This window comes from Acomys russatus, chromosome 11 (assembly GCF_903995435.1).
Source record: "Acomys russatus chromosome 11, mAcoRus1.1, whole genome shotgun sequence".
Lineage (NCBI taxonomy): Eukaryota > Metazoa > Chordata > Mammalia > Rodentia > Muridae > Acomys > Acomys russatus.
Window position 1 is genome coordinate 58,141,163 of NC_067147.1, and position 22,500 is coordinate 58,163,662.

At 51.5% G+C, this 22,500-nt stretch overlaps 1 protein-coding gene and 1 pseudogene across 1 annotated transcript; one reads left to right on the forward strand and one right to left on the reverse strand.

Moving 5' to 3' along the window:
- Nucleotides 1-235: 235 nt before the first annotated feature.
- Nucleotides 236-6,438, reverse strand: Cdkn1a (cyclin dependent kinase inhibitor 1A). The gene is made up of 3 exons (XM_051153420.1): nucleotides 6,336-6,438; nucleotides 1,080-1,532; nucleotides 236-626 (listed from the first exon to the last, which is right to left on the reverse strand). Exons 2-3 carry the CDS (start codon nucleotides 1,519-1,521, stop codon nucleotides 577-579), a joined length of 492 nt encoding a protein of 163 aa, XP_051009377.1. The 5' UTR covers nucleotides 1,522-1,532; nucleotides 6,336-6,438; the 3' UTR covers nucleotides 236-576.
- Nucleotides 6,439-21,182: 14,744 nt separating this feature from the next.
- Nucleotides 21,183-21,574, forward strand: LOC127195830 (40S ribosomal protein S15a-like; annotated as a pseudogene).
- The last annotated feature ends 926 nt before the right edge of the window (nucleotides 21,575-22,500 follow it).

The window sequence follows — 22,500 nt, forward strand, 5'->3', positions numbered from 1 at the left end:
CACAAGTCTGAGCAAATGCCAAGGATCAGGACATTACAGCTGGGTCCTAACCCAGCTACACCTCATCCCTGTCCTAGGATGTGACCATTTCATCGTCACCCTAGCTGGCCTTAGGCGTCCTACTCAGTTGGCCTCCCCCTTCAAAGTGCTATTCAGGTCTGAGGATCACCCCCATGAAACAATTGGCAAGGAACCAGGCCATTTTGGAGGCAGGGGATGTCGGGGGGTGGGGGTGGGGGAGGATGGGGGAAGGTGCGGATGGCATGAATCCAGTCCGACCTTCCTTCCAGGATAGGGAACAGAGAGTTTGGGTTGAGAGGAACTTAAATAATAGTGTACACAATAAAAATGCCCAGCGCTGAGGGCCCTACCATCCCTACTAATTTAGGTTTTGTTTCTTTTTAAATAACTCTAAGGTTGGAGGCTGGGAGGGGGCAGGCAGAATATATACAGGAAAAGTTTAAATTAAAACACAAATAATAATTAAGACACACAAAGTGAAGGCGAGGCTAAGGCAGCAGATGGGGAAAGCGCCTCCTGGCCCATGGTGGAAGGGGGTGAGGCTCCCTGGACGCATTAAGGCTTTCTCTTGCAGAAGACCAGTCGGCGCTTAGAGTGATAGAAATCTGTGGGGAGAGAACAAATGTCAGGCCAGAGGCCAAAGGTAAGCAACACCCTTCCCCAGGGTCAAAGGGGCAAGCAGCTCAACGTGGACGAAAGCATGGAACTGCACCTCCTAGTCAGAGGGCCTCCTCTGTCTGCCCAGATCTAAGCTCCAGAGCTGTTAGGTCTCCCAGATCTAGAGTTAGTTAAAAGCAGTTGTGAACCTCCCTGCTGCTGTGGATTGAACTCAGGCCCTCCGCAAGACAGTAAGTGCTCTCCTCCGCGGAGCCATCTCTCTAAGCCCCTCCCTTATTTATTTGCCAGCACACGAGGGAACCTACAGCGTGGACGAGCTATGCCAGCACTGATCAATTTCAGCTAATTGGGTCTGGCTGTGGACTTGTGCAATCCTCCGCAGATGGCCTCCCCTCTCCAGGACTCCTTCTGGATCCTTCCTTCCCTATACCTGTCCTTACCTGTCAGGCTGGTCTGCCTCCGTTTTCTGCCCTGAGATGTTCCGAGCCCACCGGGGGAGTCTTCAGGCCGCTCAGGGGGGTGAGATACCAGAGTGCAAGACAGGGACAGGGCCACGTGGTCCTCCGGAGCTGGCCCCTGCAGCAGAGCTGAGGAGGTACTAGGCCTCTTGTCTCCTCCTAGGTCATCACGGCCACGGGACCCAGGGCTCAGGTAGGGCTTGGGCAGCCCTAGGCCCCCAACACGCTCCCAGACGTAGTTGCCCTCCAGCGGCGTCTCAGTGACGAAGTCAAAGTTCCATCGTTCCCGGGCTTCCTGGAGGCAGCTAGCCATGAGTGCATCGCCATCACGGCGCAACTGCTCGCTGTCCACGGGACCGAAGAGCCGGCGGCACACTTTGCTCCTGTGTGGAGGAGGTGGTCGGACATCACGGTGATCAGACATGGTGCCTGTGACTGAAACACAAGACAGACCCCAGGTTACTATGGAAACCGCATCATAGTTCTCCTGCTACGTCTGGCTTCTCCCAGGTGCTCTCCCACCACACAAAGAGACCCAAGGTGAGTGCTGAGTTCAGCCAGCCCTTCACTCCAAGGTCAGGGCTGATGTCCACAGAGGCCAATACCTTGCAGTAGCAGGGATCACAGTCCTGTATACACCAGGACTACTATCAGCTAAAATCAATGTCTTGTGCTAAAGTGTCCTTCATGGGTGTGAACACCCCACACAAGTGTGAATTGCCAAGATCCAATGGTTTCCCAAATGCACCCCACTCCCCACCCCCCTGGCAGCTGGGCAGGCCTCAGTCCCCTAATCCTCCTACCCTTGGTAACACCATTCAGCCAATCAAAAGGGCCCCTGGACTATGGGATAAGACACATAAACTGCTATTTAGCACCACTTTTAAAAAAAACTGAGTGCCTGGTGGGGGTGATGCACGCCTTTAATCCCAGCACTGGGGAGGCAGAAGCAGGTGGATCTCTGAGAGTTCCAGGCCAGCCTGGTCTACAAAAGCAAGTCCAGGCCAACCAAGGCAACACAGAACAACCCTGTCTGGAAAAAGAAAAAACAGAAACAAAAAAACTGACTGATGGATGTGGTGGTACATGCCTTTAATCCCAGTACTCAGGAGGCAGAGGCAGGTGGATTGCCATGAGTTCCAGGACAGCCTGGACAGCCAAAGGCTACACAGAGAAACCCTGTCTTGAAAAAACAAAAAGAAAAGAAAAAAAAAAATGAAAGAAAAAAGAAGACTGTCTCTGTCCTCCGTTTCGTAGCCAGTGTGGCTGTGGCAGCATGCTCAAGCAGCTGGCAAAGTAGCTGGGAGGGAGGCAAGACCACTTCAGCCAGACCACTTAGGTCAGAATCAAGTCTTTGCTGGGTGACCACAAATATGTTTCTTAACATCTCTGGGCTCTATTTGAGGACAGAGAAGACGATGGAATAAATTAGTGTAGGAGACCCTGGGAAACGGAAGCTGGTTTCTCTGGCCCCAGTTCTGACAGAACCTCCTCCCCACCCCTCCCTGAGGGTGGCCTCCTCCTCCTCCTTCCAGACTGCACCTGACAGGTGCTATAGGCTAGAGAGAGGCCTTCCCTCAGGATGCCAGTAGGCCGCAGCCTGGGGGAGAGGAGAGGCTGAAGGAGAGGAACAGGGCTGCAGTCTCTCCTGGGTTGAGCCACACCCTGCCAGGCAGATCAGGTAATCTGCAGTCTAGACACCTCCCAGCCCGAGAGACCTGCCTGCAGCCTGTGCCCAAGGAACCCGTTTTACAGGCACAGAAAATCAAAGGTGGCTGGTTGACCCGGCCCCTCTCTGGGGGTGGGGGTGGGGAGTGTCCAGGCTGATCCTGCCTGCTCTGGCATGACTCCAACACTAGGGGCTACAGGTCCTAAGGAGGGGCTGGACTCTGCTGGGCACCGGTCCTGCCTTCCAGCCTTTGGGTTTGCAGGGTGTGCCCAGTGCCTTCCTGAGGCAAGAGGCCCTGGACTCTCACTGCCACTACTATCCCAGCTCCCCCAAGGCCTCAGGAAGAGTTTGCCCACAAGGGAGGTACTCACACTAGGATTCAAGGTAGGAAGCCAGAAGCCATGAACTGCCTGGGGCTCAGATGGCAAGGCCTGTGCCCAGCAGGCAGGACGCCATCCATAAAACCGGGCGTGGGGGCACACACTGGTAATCACAATAAGTAAGGCGGGGAAAGCAGAGGTTCACGGTCAACCTTGGCTACTGCACGGGGAGTGAGGCCAGCACTGTGGGCTAGATACCCTCCCAAAAAAACAAATAAATAAAACAGACCCTCTCCCCAAAACACAGCACTTGGGAGGGCAGAGGCAAGAAGATCTCTGTGAGTTCAAGGCCAGCCTGGAGTACCTAATGAGACTCTGGCCTCAAACACAAACAAACAAAACACAGGAATAAGACGTCCACCGCCCCTGAAAGGGATCTCATGGTGCTGTGGTAAGGACCTCAGATGGTCTCTACCTACAGGCAGGGTTTGGGGTCTACTCACATTTTTAGTGCAAGGGCTGCTCTGAGCAAACCACGCACTCCAATCCTCCTGAAACCTAGCTATATGCAGCAGTTCCTTTTTCTTTGTCTTCTCCCACCCCTCTGATGTACTGGAGGCAGGGGCTCACTATGTAGGTCACGCTGGCCTGAACTCACAGACGTCCTCCTGCCTCTGTCTCCCCTGTGCTGGGGTTGCAGATGTGAGCTGCCACACCTACTGTTAATAGATGGCACTATCGTTTCCCTTTTTTTTTTTTTTTCAGGCAGAGCTAGCCAAGGCTCAGAAATAATTAAATATGGTATCCAAGGTCACCGGGCTCACTCGTGGTGTCTCGGAGATTTGAATCCAGACCCAGAGTCATTAGTTCTAGTATTGAGCCGTTTTCTTCAGATTTTGAGGGCTAGAACCAAAAAGGTCCAGGAGGAGAGACTGAGCCCCTTGTTATGGTGAGAGCCTTTAATCCCAACACTCCAGCCAGAGGCAGGTGGATCTCTATGAGTTCCTGGCAACCGGGCCAGCCTGGTATTCATAATTTATACTGGCTAATTGGGGCCATACAGTAAGCTCGTCTCTCTGTCCCTCTGCCTCTGCCTCTGAGTGTATGTGTCTGTCTATCTCTGTCTCTGTCTCTCTGTCTCAGACAGAGAGAAACACCTATCAATATAGATATATAAATACAGGTTGGTAGAAAGGCCTTATTTCCCCAGATAAATTGAATCAGGGAAGAAGACAGGACAGTAATGCTCTCAATGCTCCTTAGTCACAAGGAAGTGCCCAGGGCTCCCCACGATGTCTCCGAAGAGCCACACTTCCCCCATAGTCCGTTCGCACTCCCTGCTCAAAACCACTTCTATCATAAGCCCTCATTTCATTTCACAAAGGCAATGTCTTCCTTCGCTGGCCATCGTGCGTATGTTAATTTCCTAAACACAATCCAGTCTGTGAATGCCTCTTTTTAAAAGGCGCGGTGGGGGTGCCAGCAACCCGTGGCACCACCCGCGCACAACCGGCCTTGCTGTTCCCATCGCAGCCCGGAGGGGGCGCTGCGCTCCCAGGAAATGGCGCGCGATGGGCGGCGCGTGGGCCGAGCAAGGCACGGTGAGTCAGTTTCCTGCCCGGCGCTGCCCGCCCGCCAAAACTGCATGGGCACCGGAGCTCCGCGTCACCCTGGGGTGGGGAGAGGAGAGGAGAGGAAAGGAGGGGGATCCCGGGCCACAAAACACGTCACGATGAGCCCAGGCTTCCTAAACTCCCGCCTATGTTGGGAAGCCAGCGCGCGCGCGCGCGCACACACACACGCACACACACGCACACACACGAGCAAAGTAAATGCTCTTAGCTCTGGCCCCCTCCACCTTGATCTCCACGCCCTAAGCACGCGATGAGTCAGATCCCTGGAAAATAAAAATAGATGAGGGCGAGGACAACAAAAACCGCTTGAGTGTCCTCACTGAAACACGGGAGAAAAGCTGCCAGCGCGCCCCCAAATGCAAAACCCAAAACCCAAGTCTTTCCCGCACGACCAAGGAGCAAGTGTGGCCCTTATCCCTAGGAGTTCCAACTGGAATGGATGCGCCCTAGTAGGTGCGCTCGGCCCAACCCTGCCCGTCACCTTCCTACACTGGGTGTAGACTGGGTGGGAGGGGGGCACAGCCCCAAGACGTCTGATATCCAGCGCCCGGTAAGCCTCACTCCGCTAGGATACCCGCTGCTCTGCAGTGCGGGCTCCTCTCGAACCCCGCGGCCACTGGTCCCGGTAGTGGTGGGCGCGGTGGGTGGGACCCTTTGCGCTTCCCGGGCTGGCAGGGTGGACAGGGCCCGCCCAAACTCCCTGTCCCCGAGGGCGCGCCGCGGAGCGGGGACCGGACACCGCGTCCTGAACCTTCCCGTGCCCCGGGTTCCCTGGGAACATACTGTGCCCGCCAAATAGGTCACTGTGCCGCGCGGGGGAGGGGACAGGGCAGGGACGAGGCTGTGCCCGGGCGAGAAAGGGGCTTCTGGGCTGCCACTGGTCCATCCCCAACGCGGGCGCAATTCTGATCTCAATCCGGTGCCCGGGGTCTCCTTGTCACAATGAGTCACCTCCTCGCCTGTCCTCCAGGACGTGCCCAGGCACGTTCCCGAGGGTGGAGGACACAGCTCGCGCTGACCTCAGCGCCCAGCGGGGTGGTGGCTACGGCGGAACAGGGCACCTGGACCACAAGGGCCAGGAACGGGCGGCACTCGTGGGATCGGGGAACTTCTCCGCGCCGGACCCTAGATGGACTCGCCGAAGCTTGTCCCTCCCACTCCGGGCCCCTCTCCGGACACCGCGACTTCGTTCCCATGCCTTTAGCGAGCCGCACCTGGAATCCCTCGACGCACCGGCAGCTAGAAGCGAGCACTAGGTAACCGATTCCCGACAGTCATAGCCCTGGCCGGGTCTCCAAAGACTGGGAGAGTGACAGCCGTCCCAGCCCCTGGAGCTCAGATTCCGAATGCCCGAATGCCCGAGCCGGCGACACAACCTGACCCTCACTACACTCCAACATACCAAGCCGGTGGCCACCGCGGACGCGCTCAGACCCCCACCCGTCATCCACCTGCCGCAGACACACCTGTAAATCTGGCCGTCACACACAAACACACAGGCCGGCGATACACCCATCACCGCAGACACATTCACACGAACGCTTCTAGGGACATCTAAAGGGCTCCACGCAGAGCTGCTCCGGGAAACCACTGTCCCCGGCCGCGACGCCCTCACCTCTGAATGTCCCGATATCGCGGTGGATCTGCGTCTGACTCTAGTTCCCTGGACTCCGACCCGTAGCAGCCTACACCTCTCCGCTGGTGCAGTTGGCGTCGAGCTGCATTCCCTTATAGCATCCGCCCGGCCGGCCCCGCCCCGGCCCGCCCCGGCCCGCCTCCGAGGCAGGACCCGCCTGCTCCTTCACCCCATCCCGGGGACGAGCTGGCCCGCCCTCTCCTCCGGGAATCTAAGCCCGCGCCGAACTCCGCTCGAGACAACACGAACCCCGCGCGCGCGGCAAGAGGGCGCGCCCTCCCCTCCCCCAACACCTGGCCTATTTGCTTGTCACGTATTCCACCAGAGCAGCCACACACAGCTATGAGCAGTACAGTTAGAGCTGGGCGTTTAGCAGTCTGTCCCTGACCAACTCTGAGAAGGACTGAATCCTTTTTAAATCACTCATGTTAGTAAAGAAAAACCTGGGGCTAGGGAGATGGATGGTTGATACAATCCTTGCCTAGCTAGCTGGAAGCCCTGGGTTGGATCTCCAGTACCCCATAGACTGGGCATAAGGGTTCAGTCTGTTAAAACAGCAATGGGAGGACCGGGTAGAGACGGGAGGACCAGGAGTTCAAGGTCGTCTTGAAAGCTACATAGCCAGATGGAGGCGAGGCCAGTCCGAAAAAATGTGACACTCTATTTCAAATATAAATAAATCGATCAATATCCAACGGAGTGATGGTAAAGGCCTGAAATCCTACACTTGGGAGACTGGGGAGGGAGGAGTGTTAGAGGCTCAAGACCCTCTCTCAAAATAAATAAAAAGTGGTCAGACTTTCTTTCTTTTTTTTTTTTTTTTTGTTTGTTTGTTTGTTTGTTTGTTTGTTTGGTTGGTTGGTTGGTTGACTGGTTTTTCCAGACAGGGTTTCTCTGCGTAGCCTTGGCTGTCCTAGACTCACTTTGTAGACCAGGCTGGCCCCTGAACTCACAGTGATCCACCTTCCTCTGCCTCCTAAGTGCAAGGATTAGAGGCATGTGCCTCCATGCCCTGCAGACTTTCTTTTAAATTCCAAGATGCCCCATTATTCCTAGAGACTTTCCCTCAGTAAGCCCCCTTTCCTATGAGCACCTGAGGCACCCAGACACCCCAACAGAGCATCTTTGGGTCCAGAACTCAATCTTACCCTCATTGTCTCACAGGTGAAAAAAAGGGACCACAGAAGTCAGGGTGCCACACTTTTGCTGTCAACTGCCTCCGAGAGGGGGGAGTTGAGTCCAGAGAGAGAGACAGGATACCAGGGAAAACATCGATGGTTTCTCCCTCTCACGTCTGCAGAAGCCAGCATTTGGACATTTTTTCACACAGCAACAGGCACTGCAAGTGTCCCCAAAACCTCTAGCTCAGACCACATAGCCAAGCTACTGCGTGGCCTCTGGTGTGCTGCCCAGAGCTCTCTGAGTACTGCCTTATTCTGGGTCCAAAATGAGGAAAATGACCAATTTTCTAGGAAAATGACCCTTAGTACAAGACAGTTCACTAAGATGACATCGATAGAAGGACAATTCTAGAAATATCTACTGATGACAGACATACATGTCATTAGTTCCCACCATCCTCCATGTTTCTGGTCTTGCTGTGTAGCCCAAGGTGGCTTCATACTCAAAGCAATCCTCCTGCCCTTAACCTCCTTCCTGAGAGCTGAGACTACAGATCTGAGCCGCCACACCCAGCCATTGAGGGTTTCCTTCAGGCAATCTTGTTATGTGGTCCAGCCTGGGCTACATAGCAAGCCCACTATCTCAGCTAGGCATAGTGGTACATGCCCGTAATTGCAGCATTTGAGAGGCAGGGGTATTTGGAACTCAAGGCTAGCCTGAGCAACATCACAGTGCGAGGCTCCATCATAACCAATCAGATGGGTCTGGGGTGTAGCTCAGTCCATAAGAGCTCTTGCTTATGAAGCCCTGAGTTCGATACCCAGTACAGCATCATTTGGATGATGGTGGTTATGTGACTATAATCTGAGCACTCAGGAGGTAGAGCACTACTTCATTAGGGCCACCCTCAGCTACATAGCAAGTCTGAGGCTAGCCTACATTACATGAGGCCCTGCCTCAAAAACAAAAATAGATCCCTCCCTAAAAACAAACAGAAACAAGAAAATCTTAGTTAAAAGAATAGGGCCCGGCGTGGTGGCACACACATGTAATCCCAGCACTGAGTGAGGCAGAGGCAGGTAGATCGCTGTGAGTTTGAGGCCAGCCTGGCCTACAGATCAAGTCCAGGACAGCCAAGGCTAAACAGAGAAACCCTGTCCTGAGAAACCAAAAACAACAACAACAAAAGAATAGAATCCTGCTTTGGAGTAGCTATAAGTCTTGATATCCATCTCGGATGTCTAGAAGTCACTGCCCGGGCATGTTCAGTCTTCCTCCTCCGATTTAGCTGACCTAAGGAGGACAGGCCTCCTCTTCTGCAGTGGAAGTCTGGGAAGGGTGTGGGGCACCCTCCCAAGCCCCTCAAAGCCTGGCTCCGGGTTAAGCCAGGACTAGAGACAGAGCTCAGGACCACTCCAACAGTACCCCAGCTTCTGAACGACCCCCTCCCTGCACCCAGGCCGTCCCAGGGCTGGGTTGTCACAGGCCAGCACAGGATGTCCAGCTGCCCAAATCCCCTTGGCCTCCAGGCATTTCAGATAGACGTGACATTGTCTGTCTGTTTACTTTGGGAGACAACAGTTTTAATAAAGGCTTGTAGTGAACTGCTGACTGCTGTGACCTCCTGTGCCTTTGCCCTGTTGACGTTGGAGAGATTTTTAAAATAACTTCTGGCTTCCCGGAGCGCCACAAAAGTACTCAACAAATATTTATTAAGTCTAGGACTGTTCAGTCTTTCTAACAAACAGTCTTGGCCTTGCACTTGAATATATAGTCAGGCACACAACGACACTTGAATGCATGGCTGGAGGTTGAATACGTGGCTGGAGGGATCCCTTCAGCCCCAAAACAAAAAAGGGGCAAAGCCATAGACAGTACCTGACCCTCAGGCACACACAGACACACGCACAAAAGCACCCTTCACCCGGAGCACATCTCAGGATACATGACGTCTTATATTCTGCTGGCGGGAACTCAGGCCTGCAGGGTGGGGCATCCTTGGCTGTCTGGGGTCTCTGTCTCCCTTCAAGTCCCTCCTCACCCCGCAGCAGATAGCTGTGTCTCATCAAGTCCCCGCCTCCCCATGCGAAGCGGCCCCACCTCTTCAGTTTCAGGGGTTGGACATGTCCAGACGTGTTCCTGAGGGCCAGAAAGCTAGTCCCGACCCACCACAACCTGCTGAGCTCAGCTTGGCTGCTGGAAGGAGAAGATTTGCAGGGCCCCTCTGAGGCTGATAGAAAAGAAAAGTGGGGCCGGGGCTGAAGGCAGATATAAGGAAGGCTCCCCGTGTTAGTTGCTAGAGCTCCCCAGGAAGAGAGAGGAAGTGTGGCCACCATATTAACCATTTCCCAGAAAAGGATGGGGAGGTGGGGAGTCCCAAACAGGGATGGTCAGATTTCTGAAGAATTCACCTCCACACAGACTCCCAAGAATTGCAACCCCAGAACAAACACAGAACAGAAAATGCCTTAAACAGGAGGATTGGCCGGGGAGGGTTATCAGATCCTTGAACCAATGCTCCTAAAATGTATCCAGAGCCGGGCGTGGTGGCACACACATTTAATCCCAGCACTCAGGAGGCAGAGGCAGGTGGATCACTGTGAGTTCGAGGCCAGCTTGGTCTAACAGAATGAGTCTAGGATAGCCAAGGCTAACACAGAGAGACCCTGTCTCAAAAAAAAAAAAAAAGTTATTCCAAGAAGAGACTCGATGCCCTATGAGCATATAAAGGGGGAGGAAGTCCCCCTCAGTCACAGTCATAGGGGAGGGGAGTAAGGGGAGAATGGGAGAGAGGGAGGAATGGGAGGATACAAGGGATGGGATAATCATTGAGATGTAATAAGAATAAATTAATAAAATAAAAATTTTTTAAAATAAAAAAAAATATTAATTTAAAAAGACAAAAATAAAACGTATCCAGCCCTGCAGGACTGGAGTTCCACCAATAGATATTTGCTTCTTTGAAGCTTAGTTGGCTGCAACCTGCCTTGCAAGTTCAAATCCCAGCACCCATAGGAAAGAGCCAGGACTGGCTGCTCTTCTAGTCCTAGCACTAAGGAGTTGCTGAGACTCCCTGGCCAGCCTGCCTAGCCTAGTCAGCTGGCTCCAACAAGTGGGCAGGCCAGATGGCAAGATGGCGTCGAGGATGTCTTGGTTAGGGTTTCTGTTGCTGTGAAAAAAAAGAAAAAAAAAAAAAAAAACATTGACCAAAAATGAATTTGGAAAGTGAAGGGTTTGTTTCATCTTACATTTTAGGGTCACACACCATCACTGAGGGAAGTCAGGGCAGGAACTGAAGCAGGGACAGCGGAGGACCGCTGAGTACCAGCTTGCTCTCACAGCTCACTCAGCTTGCTCTTTTAAAGGACTCAGGATCACCTGCCTAGGGGGGTGGTGACACCCATAGTGGGCTGGACCCTCCCACATCAGGCATTAACCAAGAAAAGACCCCACAGAGTTGCCATAAGGCCAAGCTGATAGAGGCCATTCCTTGTCCCACGTGGCCCCAGTCTGGGTCAAGTTGACGAAAAGCAAAACAAAATCACAGGTTACTTCTCCATTTTTTTAAATCCCAAGTAAATTGTGGGACACTCTGTTCCATAAGGTCTCTCAGGGATCCAGGCTGACACAGCGGCACTACACGGTGTAGTGACACCATCAGACTGTGTGTCCCTGCTTTTGCCGCAACTGTAGAGGACAGACAGGAAGGCTGGAGGCTGGTCTTGGCCCTGGCTTTATTGGTTGCAGTCAGTCATGTAATCTTATCTAACCTTCACCAAGAGAGAGCTGGGGTCTGTGGGCGAGCCCCTGGAGGAGAGGAAGGGCTTTGTAACCTAGGCCATGTGTGGTACAATAACTTTTTTTTTTTTTTTTTTTTTTTTTTTGGTTTTTCAAGGCATGGTTTCTCTGACTATCCTGGAATTTGCTCTGTAGACCAGGCTGGCGTTGAACTCACAGCAATCCGCCTGCCTCTGCCTCCCAAGTGCTGAGATTAAAGGCGTGGGCCACCACCGCCCTGGCTAAGACTCTAACTTTCTGACACTGTAAGTACGCCCCAATAAACTTTTTCTTCTATAAGTTGCCTTGATCTTGGTGTCTTTTTGTTTGTTTGTTTTGTTTTGTTTTGTTTTTCGAGACAGGGTCTCTCTGTGTAGCCTTGGCTGTCCTGGACTCACTTTGTAGACCAGGCTGGCCTCGAACTCACAGCCATCCATCCACCTGCCTCTGCCTCCCGAGTGCTGGGACCTGGTGTCTTACCCAGCAATAGAGAAGCAACTGAGATGGGCGTGTAGAGGGGCCGGGAAAGGTCAATTTGACAGGCAGAGAATAGAGGTGGAAAAAGTTGGCCAGGAAGCCTGGGCTCAGGAAGAAGGAGTGATATGTGGGCAAGTGGAAAGAGCCATGTATATGGACAGGTCAGTTTCCCGGGAGGCCGCCAGGCAACAAGCCGGAAGTGTACGCTTCTCCACCGGTTGTCATTGGTCTCCAGGTGGAAAAGGATGAAGCTACGGTTCGTGCCGCAGGGTTTCCGATCCAGCTGGAGATGTGGGGGGAAAAAAGATTCCGCGCCGTGCCCCCCCCCCCCCCAGCAAAGTGTTTCGGCTCTTTTAGTGGGACTGCCAGCAACAGACTCCAGCGGAACTCCTGCTTTGGGAAGGACGGAGTTATGGCTCTTTGGCTCAACATCTACTTTAGCGATTTAGCGTACTGCACCTGAGACCAAGCCAAGCGGAAGTGGAAGCCCGACTTGGCGTGGGCGAACAGAGTGGCTGCTTCAGGCGGCAGCGGTGATCCGCGCTTACTCATCAATGAACCCCAGATGCCTGAGACCTCTGGGCGAGCTTCTCAGGTGGCCACTAAGGTCCCGCAGCGTCAGTCAAGTCCAGGGGTCCTGTGATTAATTCTTTGGGGGAGGGGGGGGTCCCTTCTTTCTCCTATGTTACAGCTCAATAAAACAGCCAGTCGCAGACAATCTTTGGTGAAATAGATGGTGCGCGCTTGTGCTTTAGTTCATGTGAAACTTATAAACCTTGGGCAGTGGGGAGGGTTTGTTTTGAGGATGCATGCACTTCGTTGGCTGGCACTAGGATGCTGGCGATGCTGTGCTTACTTGAGGAAAGATAACAGGTGACAGCTTATATGACCACCTGTAGCCACCTTGGGGTTGTGTCACGTGCTCCTGAGGCAGGCACGGGAACAGGCACAAACACCCTCAGGATGAGAATTTAAATCGCAGATTCGAGCTCTCCGGGTTTGAATGTGCTCCGTCTACCTAGTCCCATGCCAAGACCCCTGGAGGCCAGTCCAGGAGCCCCACAGCAAGGAGTGGCATGTCCTTCACCCCTCACCTCTGTTAGTCCCTGAAGGGTTGTGACAGACTTCCCAAAGCTTTGGTTCTGGTTCGCTGCAGAGGCTGCAGGGAGGCGGGCTGTGTAGCTGACGCCTTCTTCAGGACTTGCCTCAAAGAGGACCGCTCTCTGCTTAGGGCCCCCGCCTGCACTGGAGATGCACCCGATGACAGATGAGATTTTAAAAACAAAACAAAACAAAACAAAAACCGAGGCTGCTGAGCCTCTCTGGAGTCTCTGGTCTCTGTCAGAGCTCATCTCCTCTCTCTGCCTCACTTGATTCTCTCTAAACCCAGACAGATGTGCACACTGCAAACACACACCATCCCCCATGTCCAACCACTGGGGGTTTAAGTGGATTCCAGGGGCCCCTCTCCCTGGGAGCATTTAATAATAATAATAATAATAATAATAATAATAATAATAGTGTTTGTGGAGATTTCTCTGTACCTGGCTTAGCTCTTTGCCTATGTAACCTTACTTAACGAAGACTAGAATTTATGCCAAAGGAATCAACTTCTTTTTTTTTTTCCCCTGTATGGGTGTGTGTATGTGTTCATGTGTGTAGGCGCAAGTGTGCAAGTATGTGTGTAGGTTTGTGTGTGTCATGCCAGGCCAACCTTGGGTGTCTTTCCTCAGGTGCTGTCCTGTCCACTTTCTGTCTCTTGTTTGTTTGTTTGTTTGTTTGGGACAGGGTCTGTCTGCATAGCCCTAGCTGTCCTGGAGCTCACTATGTAGACCAGGCCGGCCTCAGACTCAAAGAGATCCCCCTGCCTCTGCCTCCCAAGTGCTGGAGTCAAAGGTATGTCCCACTGTGCCTAGCTTCAGCTTGTGTTTCTTTTTTAAATATTTTATAGCTTTACTTGGTGTGTGTGCATATGTGTGCCCATGTGTGTGGATGCATGTGTTCTGTGGAGTGCATGTGGATATCAGAGGACTCAGTCTTCTCCCGTCAGACGGGTCCTGGGGGGATGGAACTGTGCTGGCCAGCACCTGCCTCTGCTTCCTGGGCGCTGAAATTAAAAGCCAGCATCCCTACACCCCTTTGCCTCCTTATTTGTTGTGGTGTGAGGACCAAACCCACACCACTGGGCTTTAATGTGGTCTGTTAGGTAGAAACACGTAATTTAAACGGAGCTCAGTCGGGTTTTGGTTTTTTTTTTTTTTAATATCTAATTATATACTGAAGATGTAGCTCAGTCAATAGAGAGTTTGTCTAGCATACACAAAGCCCTGGGATCCATGCCAACGCTGTATAAACTGGGTGTGGTGGCACACACCTGTCATCCTTGCACCAGGAGGTAGGAGGAGAAGGTTCAGAAGGTCAAGGCCTTGGTGCTAGAGGGACGGTTTTGTGACTAAGAGCCTACAGTGGTCTTGCAGAAGACCTGAATTCAGTTCCAGCATCCGTGTTGGGAAACTCATAACCACCTGTAACTCCAGCTCCAGGGGCTCTGACGCCCTCTTCTGGCCTCCTAAGACACTTGCACTCACGTGCGCAAACCTCACACACATATACACATAATTAAAACCTAGATATTTTTGTTAAAAGAGAAGAAAGAAACGTAAAACCATCCTCAGTTACACCCTGAACTACGTGAGCTACTGCTTGAACAAAACAAACAGCCCTCGAGATACCTTCCCTCAGGACCAGCTTCCTGCGTGATCCCCAAGGAGAGGTCTTGGCATTCTTTAGTATTTTTCTTCCCTAACAAATTCTTTTAAAGCCCTTCCCAAGACAAGCCCCAGCGCACACCATCAAAGTGCTAAGGATGTGGGGCTTGGAGCCTCTGATTGCACAGTGAGGAAATGGCCTCAGAAGTTCAGAATCACGGCCTCCCCCTCCCGCCCAGGACAGGTGCTGTGACCCTGGGAGCTGCTGGCTTTGGCTGGAGTGACTCAGACTGGGGTCAGGCCAAGTCCATGTCTCCACTGTGATTCTTCCCCTTCCTCCTCCTTCCATCAGCTCATCCTTCTCTTTGCCCTAAGGTGGTCCTGGCTTCCTCTGGGGTCATATGGGCACCAGAACCACCCTGGAACACAATGGCTACCACTCTAAGCCCCAGTGAAGGTGGCACCACTACGGCTGCAGACCCAAGAGGGGTGTGGTACCCTCTGACTATCCTCTGTGTCTTCTTAGGGTCCTGCACCTGTGGCAGGACCAACTGCCAGGTCTCTCCTGCTAGACACATCCCAGCAGCTTAGGACTGGGCTGACAGAGAGTGAGTGGGGCAGTAACCATGGAAACAGACAGACTGTGAAATGTGACAAGGGTGTGCTTGGTGGCACACTGCTATAACCCCAGGCAGTTATAAGGTACATAATAAGATCCAGTCTAAAACAAATGGCAGCACATGCTTGTGATCCTGACACTCAGGCAGCAGAGGCAGGAGGATTGCCACCAGTTTGAAACTAAAGTAGAACAGAGCTGCCCAGTTACTTTACTAATGGCCTGAGGGAGGGTATTACACTCATGAATACAGGAAAGGTAGTTTAGGTGACAGGGGACCTCTATGTGGTGATTCAGGGTTCCAGGCCTTTCCATCCTATAGATGGATGGTCTGGAGGTCTCTTCCCAGTGTTGGAGGAAGAAGGGTCTGAAGAGCATGTATGCACTTTGTCACCTGGCTCAGGAAATTTTCAATCCCCTCCCCCACACCAGTCCATAGGTGAGAACCCAATGGTGGCCTCCCCATGGCTGCACAGGTCTCTAGAGTCCCTGGCTGGGGCCCAGTGATTAGTTGTAACATTCGATTCAGGGCCTTCCCTGGCAACAAATGACTTGCTTCTCTCGCAGAGTCTGAAGGAATTGTCTCCCCAACTTCAGTGAACAAGTTGTTGTGACATCTTGCTGCCGCCCATCTTCCTGGGCTCTTTCTGCTGAGTCACCAGACATAGTTGAAAGAGCCCTGTGGAGGTGCCAAGGAAATGGGTTCTTTCATATGTGGGATCTTCCAGCTCCCCAAGAAATGAAACCATAAGGTCCACACAGGAACAAAAGACAGTGTACACTGTCTCGTCACACAGCAGGCAGGACCCCACTTCCTCCTTCTGGTACAGTTTTTAAAGAAAGGAAAAAGAAAAAAGCTTAACATCAAAGCCACGGAGTCGCTAGGCCCACGAGCAGGAAAATCCCTCTTTCTAGGAGGCAAATCCTTCTGAAAACCCCTGGGGGCCTAGGAGAGGGATCACTAAGGAGGCCCTGGCATTTCTTACAGCAGTTTCATTGTGCTCAGCCTAGATCTGGAAGGGTGGGGGCTCACTCCCTGAGACCTCAAGAAAGGTCCAATTTTCCCCTCTGAATTTTAACAGGCTGGAAATGGCTCATCTGCCCAGGCCCCGCTGCCTAAGCCAACGTTTCTGAACAGAGTAGGAGAGGTGGAAAAGGACCTGCCTTTGGGAAACTGCTCAGGTTGTCAGGTGGTGGAGTCTGAGGCAGGAGGATGGGAGTGAATTCAATGAAGTGAATAAAACCTTGCCTAGAGAGGTAAAGAGTAAAATAAAGTCTCTGTGGCAGGAGCACTTACTTGCCTACCACGTACAAGGTCTCAGAGTCAACGCTCTTGTACTGTAGCAAAGAAATAAAAGAAAAAGAAAACAAAAACCTCAGGGGTTAGGAAAAAAAAACAGCTTCTATGCGGGCAGTGGAGGCACACACCTTTAATCCCAGCACTCAGGAGGCAGAGGGAGGCAGATCTCTGTGAGTTCGAGGCCAGCCTGGACTAGAGAGAGAGTCCAGGAAATCCAAGGCTACACAGAGAAATACTGTGTCAAAACAAACAAACAAACAAAACAAAGAAAGAAAAAAACAGCTTCTTTGTAGAATGCCCAAAGCCCCAGGGTTTGATCCCACCGTACTACACTGGGTGCGTCGGCATAGGCCTGTGACCCAGGCGGTTGGGATGTAAAGCCAGGGAAGATCAGGAGTTCAAGCTCATCTCTGACTATGCAGGAGTTCTTGGGCTATATCGACGTTATCTTCAGGACAAACAGAGGCCAGATGGCTTGTAGGGTAAGGGTCCCTGCCACCTGTCAGAGCCAAAGGAAGCTCTGCTTCCCCAAACACTGGCCGTTAGACAAAGGCTAGCAGCAGTGTGCCTCAGTAACTTGCAAAGCCAGTTTCCCTCTACAAAGGAGCCATTTCCCTTAGCACTGGTAGGAGGGACAAATGGCTGTCCGCAGTGCCTATTAGATACCAACGCGCACTCGCGCTTGCACGCACACATGCACGCTGGCCTCCTGGCTCCCACAGTATCACAAGTACCTGTTACACACTTCAGAGTCCACGCTGGCATCCTGGCTCTTCTCACCCCACCCCTACTCTCAACTCCCTCAGCTACTCCCTGCCCTTATAACTCTACTATTTCTGCCCTGCTCCCTCTTTTGTCCTCCCCCCTCCTCCTCTGTGTCCGTCTCCCTGCTCCACCCCTCCAGTATGCTGGCCATGGGTGTCCAGTCCTGCTACTCAGCCTCCCCCATGCCCTCCCCTGCCCCCGCTCTGCTTTGGACTCTTCCAGATGCCTCTAGCTTTTCTCTCACTTGTGTCTACAGTAAAAACCTTCCACTTGGGAGGCAGAGGCGGGCAGATCGCTGTGAGTTCGAGGCCAGCCTGGTCTACAAAGAGAGTTCTAGGATAGTCAGGGCTATTACATAGAGAACCCCTGTCTCAAAAACCAACCAAACAAACAAACAAAAACAACAACAACAAAAACCTTCTCCTCGGGGCTGGAGAGATGGCTCAGAGGTTAAGTGCACTGTCTGCTCTTCCAGAGGTCCTGAGTTCAATTCCCATCAACCACATGGTGGCTCACCACCATCTATACTGGGATCTGATGCCCTTTTCTGGCCTGCAGGTGAACGTGCAGGCAGAACATTGTATACATAATAAATAAACAAATCTCTTAAAAAACAAAGCAAAACGTTCCCCTCAACTGTACCACAGCACAGTCATTTCACCACAAGTCTAAGGACCCGAGTCTGAGTCCCAGAAGCTACATGTGGCAGGAGGGAAATGGCTTCTGGAACTGTTCTCTGTCCTCCACCTGAGAACCTGGCATGTGCATGCCCACATCGCATATACACACATGCACATGACAAAATAAATAAATGTAATTAAAAAAAAATAAAAGTGGGGAAAAAGAGCCGGGCATGGTGGCACACACACCTTTAATCCCAGCACTCGGGAGACAGAGGCAGGTGGATCACTGTGAGTTTGAGGCCAGACTGGTCTACAAAGCAAGTCCAGGACATCCAGGGCTACATAGAGAAACCCTGTCTCGAAAAACCAAAAAGAAAAGGGGAAAAAAAATCTCAGGTCCTGTGTATATGGAGACACTGCTCAAGAACAGACTAGAAACCAGGACAGTGGGTGCCTCTGGGGGGAGGAGCTGGTCTCCAGCACTGCTGACCACCAACATGCAGGACCTGCCTTCACATATGACGTGCACAGATGTACACGGAGGCAAAGCACCTATACACATAAAAATAAATATTAAAGAATAACTAATATCCTTCTATTCTACTAAGGTTTGTTTGTTTGTCTTGCTTTTCATGACAGGGTCTCTCTGTGTATCCTTGGCTGTCCTGGACTCACTTTGTAGACCAGGCTGGCCTCAAACTTACAGAGATCCGCCTGCCTCTGCCTCCCGAGTGCTGGGAATAAAGGCGTGCGCCACCACCACCCAGCTATTCTACTATTTTTTTAAATGGCATTACTTCTTGTGTGAGGACACGCACTGGTGCAAGCGCACATTAGCGGAGGTCAAAGGACAGTGTTCTGTTCAGGGGTCAGTTGTTTTCTTTTGCCACCTAGGTTCTGAAGATCAAACTCAGTAGCAAGCTCCTTAGCCCCATGAGCCATCTCGCCAGCCCTTAATATCTTTTAAATGTACTAATTAACACAATTAAAAACAGATGTGACGGTGCAAGGCTACCATCCCAGCACTTGGGTGATGGAGGCAGGAAGTTCACAAGTCCAAGGACATCCTCCTCTACATGGTGAGTTTGCGGCAAATGTCTCCAGGTGAGTACAAACCCACGCCCCATCCTCAAGGTCTGCTTTAATCTCACAGAGCAGAAGCCCAGGTCTCTGGCCTCCAGTTCTTCCCGGATTTTAACACCCTCAGGAGAGAGAGTGGAACTCAGAATAGAAGCTGTCGCTGCACAGGGCTGGAGGAGGGGAAGAGAGGCGGTGTCTTGAGGTGGAGCCAGGCTCAGCTTCCCCGGGGCAGTCTGACCCACACTCCCCATGCCGGCGGCCTGCGGGCTGCCCAGTTGCCTGAGCACCACAACCACAGCACTGCGCCGGCTTTGCCCGGGCTTGCCTTTGGTTGCATCATCTCCCAGCTTTGCCAGGGGTGCAAGAGCGAAGCCACCCACTCATTGCTGGAAAAACCAGCTAATTATATCACCAGAGACCGAGGGCAGGAACCTGTGGACAACTTCAGCTGGCCTGGCCTGCTCCACTTGCTCTCCATGGGTGTTTTGGGCTTATTTATTTATTCTCTCTCTGAAAAGAATAACACTAACAGCTATCCCACTAGGGAGAGATGGTATAGCCTTTTATTTCCAGCACTCAGGGAGTTTAGGCAGGAGGATATGGAGTTCAAAATCATCCTCCACTACATAGGAAGTTTGGGGTCAGCTTGGGCTACAGAGACCCCGTCATAAACAAAAACAGAACAAGCAGTTGGGGGGTAAAGCTTGACTGGACACAGGAAAGCCTGGGTTCCATTCTCAGCACTGCAAAAACCAGGTTTGGTGGGTAAACCCTGAACTCCAGAGGTGGGGGCTGGGTGACCAGACATTTAAGGTTCTCAGCAGCCACATAACTAAGGTTCAGACCTGGGCCTGGGTTACAGGAGACCCTGTGTCAAAAGAGCCAAACCAAACAACGTTAATAGCCACATAAAACAAAACAAAAACAAATCGCCATTGGGCTGTGGGACTTTCTGCAGAAGGAAGAGACACCCCCCCCCCCCGGCCGCCCTATCCCCACTTTCTAGCTTTTAGGAACCCCTAGCCCAGAGCCTGATACTCCCCTGCCTCCAAGCTGCTCCAGGCCAGGACACTGGAGTCAGCAGGCTTGAAAAGACAGACAAATACTGCTTTGACACCATCAATAGCAGCTGCTTGTTCATTTCTTTTTTCCAAATATCTTTAAGATTCTATTTGTACTATAGTCCAAAGTGCAGTTTCATTTTTCCATAATTTCCTGTATTTATTTTTGTTGAGTCCGTAATACATTCCCAGGAGTCGCAGTCAAAAGATGAAAAAGGATGTTGGTTTAAAAAAAAAAAGTCTTTCCTGACCCCAGACAGACTCCAGCCCTCCCAACCATCATTCCCTCCCCAGAGGTAGTGGTTGCGTGGCCTGTGTCTCCTTCCAGAGACAGCCATCCTGCTGAAGCCCTTAGCTTGTAGAATCTAGAACTTTCCCTCCATGTCAACACTATTATTATGTACATATTCATTAGGGGAGCAGGTGTGCCACAGCAAGCTTGTGTGAAGGTCAGAGGACAGCTAGCCAGAGTCACTCTCCCCTCCATCATGTGGGCCCCCGGGGGTCGAACTCAGGACCTCAGGCTTGGCAGCAAGCACCTGAACTTGCTAAGCCATCTTGCTGATCCCCACGAAAGCTATTTTTAGAAATAGTTATTCCAGGAAACAGTTGTTAGGATTCTGCCCAAGTCTGCCTACCAGTGATGTCATTGCCTACCTGCAACTGGGCGTGGCCCTGCCCAGGATATAAAAGGACAGACCTACCTCACCCCTCCCTATTACTTCTCTTACCTCTCCCTATCTCTTTGTTTTGTTTTGTTTTGTTTTTTGTTTTTTGGGGGGGTGGGGGGTTGGTTTGGTTTGGTTTTAGTTTTTTGAGACAGGGTTTCTCTGTGAAGCCTTGGCTATCCTAGACTAGCTTTGTGGACCAGGCTGGCCTCGAACTCACATCGATGCACCTGCCTCTGCCTCCTGAGCTCTCCCTATCTCTTACCTCTTCCTTCTTTACACCTCTCTCTTCCTTCCTCTCTCTCTTTCTCTCTCTCTGGGGTGCCCCCTTCCTTCTCGCCCCATGCTTAGATAATAAACCTCTCAATAGCATATCTGCTGTGTGGTACATATTTTATGTTTCATATTTTATATTATATCTCATATTACATTAAAATTTAAAAGTGGGTGCAGGGCATAGTGGCTCACGCCTTTAATCCCAGCAGTCGGGAGGCAGAGGCAGGAAGATCAATGTAAGTTCGAGGCCAGCCTGGTCTACAAAGGGAGTCCAGGACAGTCAGGCTACACAGAGAAACCCTGTCTCGAAAAACCAAAAAAAGCTCTTTCCGCCACCTTTCCGCGCCGTCACCATGGGGAGCATGAATGTCCTAGCAGATGCTCTCAAGAGCATCAACAACGCCGAGAAGAGAGGCAAACGCCAGGTCCTCATCAGGCCGTGCTCCAAAGTCATCGTCTGCTTCCTGACTGTGATGATGAACCATGGCTACATCGGTGAACTTGAGAATATTGATGACCACAGAGCTGGGAAAATTGTTGTGAACTTCACAGGCAGGCTCAACAGTATGGCGTGATCAGCCCTAGATTTGATGTGCAACTTAAGTACCTAGAAAAATGGCAGAAAAATCTGCTCCGGTCCCGTCAGTTTGGCTTCATTGTACTGACAACCTCAGCCGGCGTCATGGACCATGAAGAAGCAAGATGAAAACACACAGGAGAGAAAATCCTGGGAATCTTTTTCTAGAGACGTAAAACATAAATAAAAAGCCTCCATGGACTGTGAAAAAAAAAAAAGAAAAAAGAAAAACCAAAAAAAATTTTTTTTTTTTAAATTTAAAAGTGGGTTGCACCCAGCACTAAGGAATAGGGTAGAAACTTAGAAGGTCAAGGCCAGCTTAGGTTACAAAGAGAAACTCTGATCCCAAAGGGGAAAAATCTAAGGAAAACCAATCAAAGAGAGCAGGGGAGGGGCAGAGAGAGGCTGAGCAGTTAAGGGCATTGCTTGTCCTTGCAGAGGACCACCCAGGTTTGATTCCCAGCACCCACATGGCAGCTCACAACCATCTCTTAACTCCAGTAGCAGGGAATCCAGTGCCCTCTTCTGGCCATCACAGGCCACATATATACATGTATGCAAACACTCATATACATAAAATAAATAAATCTCTAGCAGGGCAGTGGTGACACATGCCTTTAACCCCAGCACTCAGGAGGCAGAGGCATTGGTATGAGTTCCAGGCCAGCCTGATCTACAAAGCCAGTTCAGAACAGCCAGGGCTTGTTACATAGAGAGACCCTGTCTTGAGGGGGAAAAAAAGAAATCTATCATGTAGTCTGTAGAGTCAAGAGGATCAGAAATTTGAGGTCAGTCTTGGCTATACAGTAGATTTGAGGCTAGCCCATATGATGGATGCTGCCTTAAAAAAAAAAAAGAAAGAAAGAACGAGAAAAGAAATGAAAGAAAGAAAGGGAAGGAAAGAGAAATGAAAACAACTTATGTTTCTATTACTGGATTTGTCAGTTTCCTGAGAAACAGAATCAAAAGGAGAAGAAAGATGGAGAGAAAGAGAGACCTAAGAGCACTCTATTTTGAGAACTGGCCCTCCTGATTGTGGGCTGGCAAGTCCATAATTTGCAGGGCTGGCTGGCGGTGCTGCCTGGTTTTGGCCC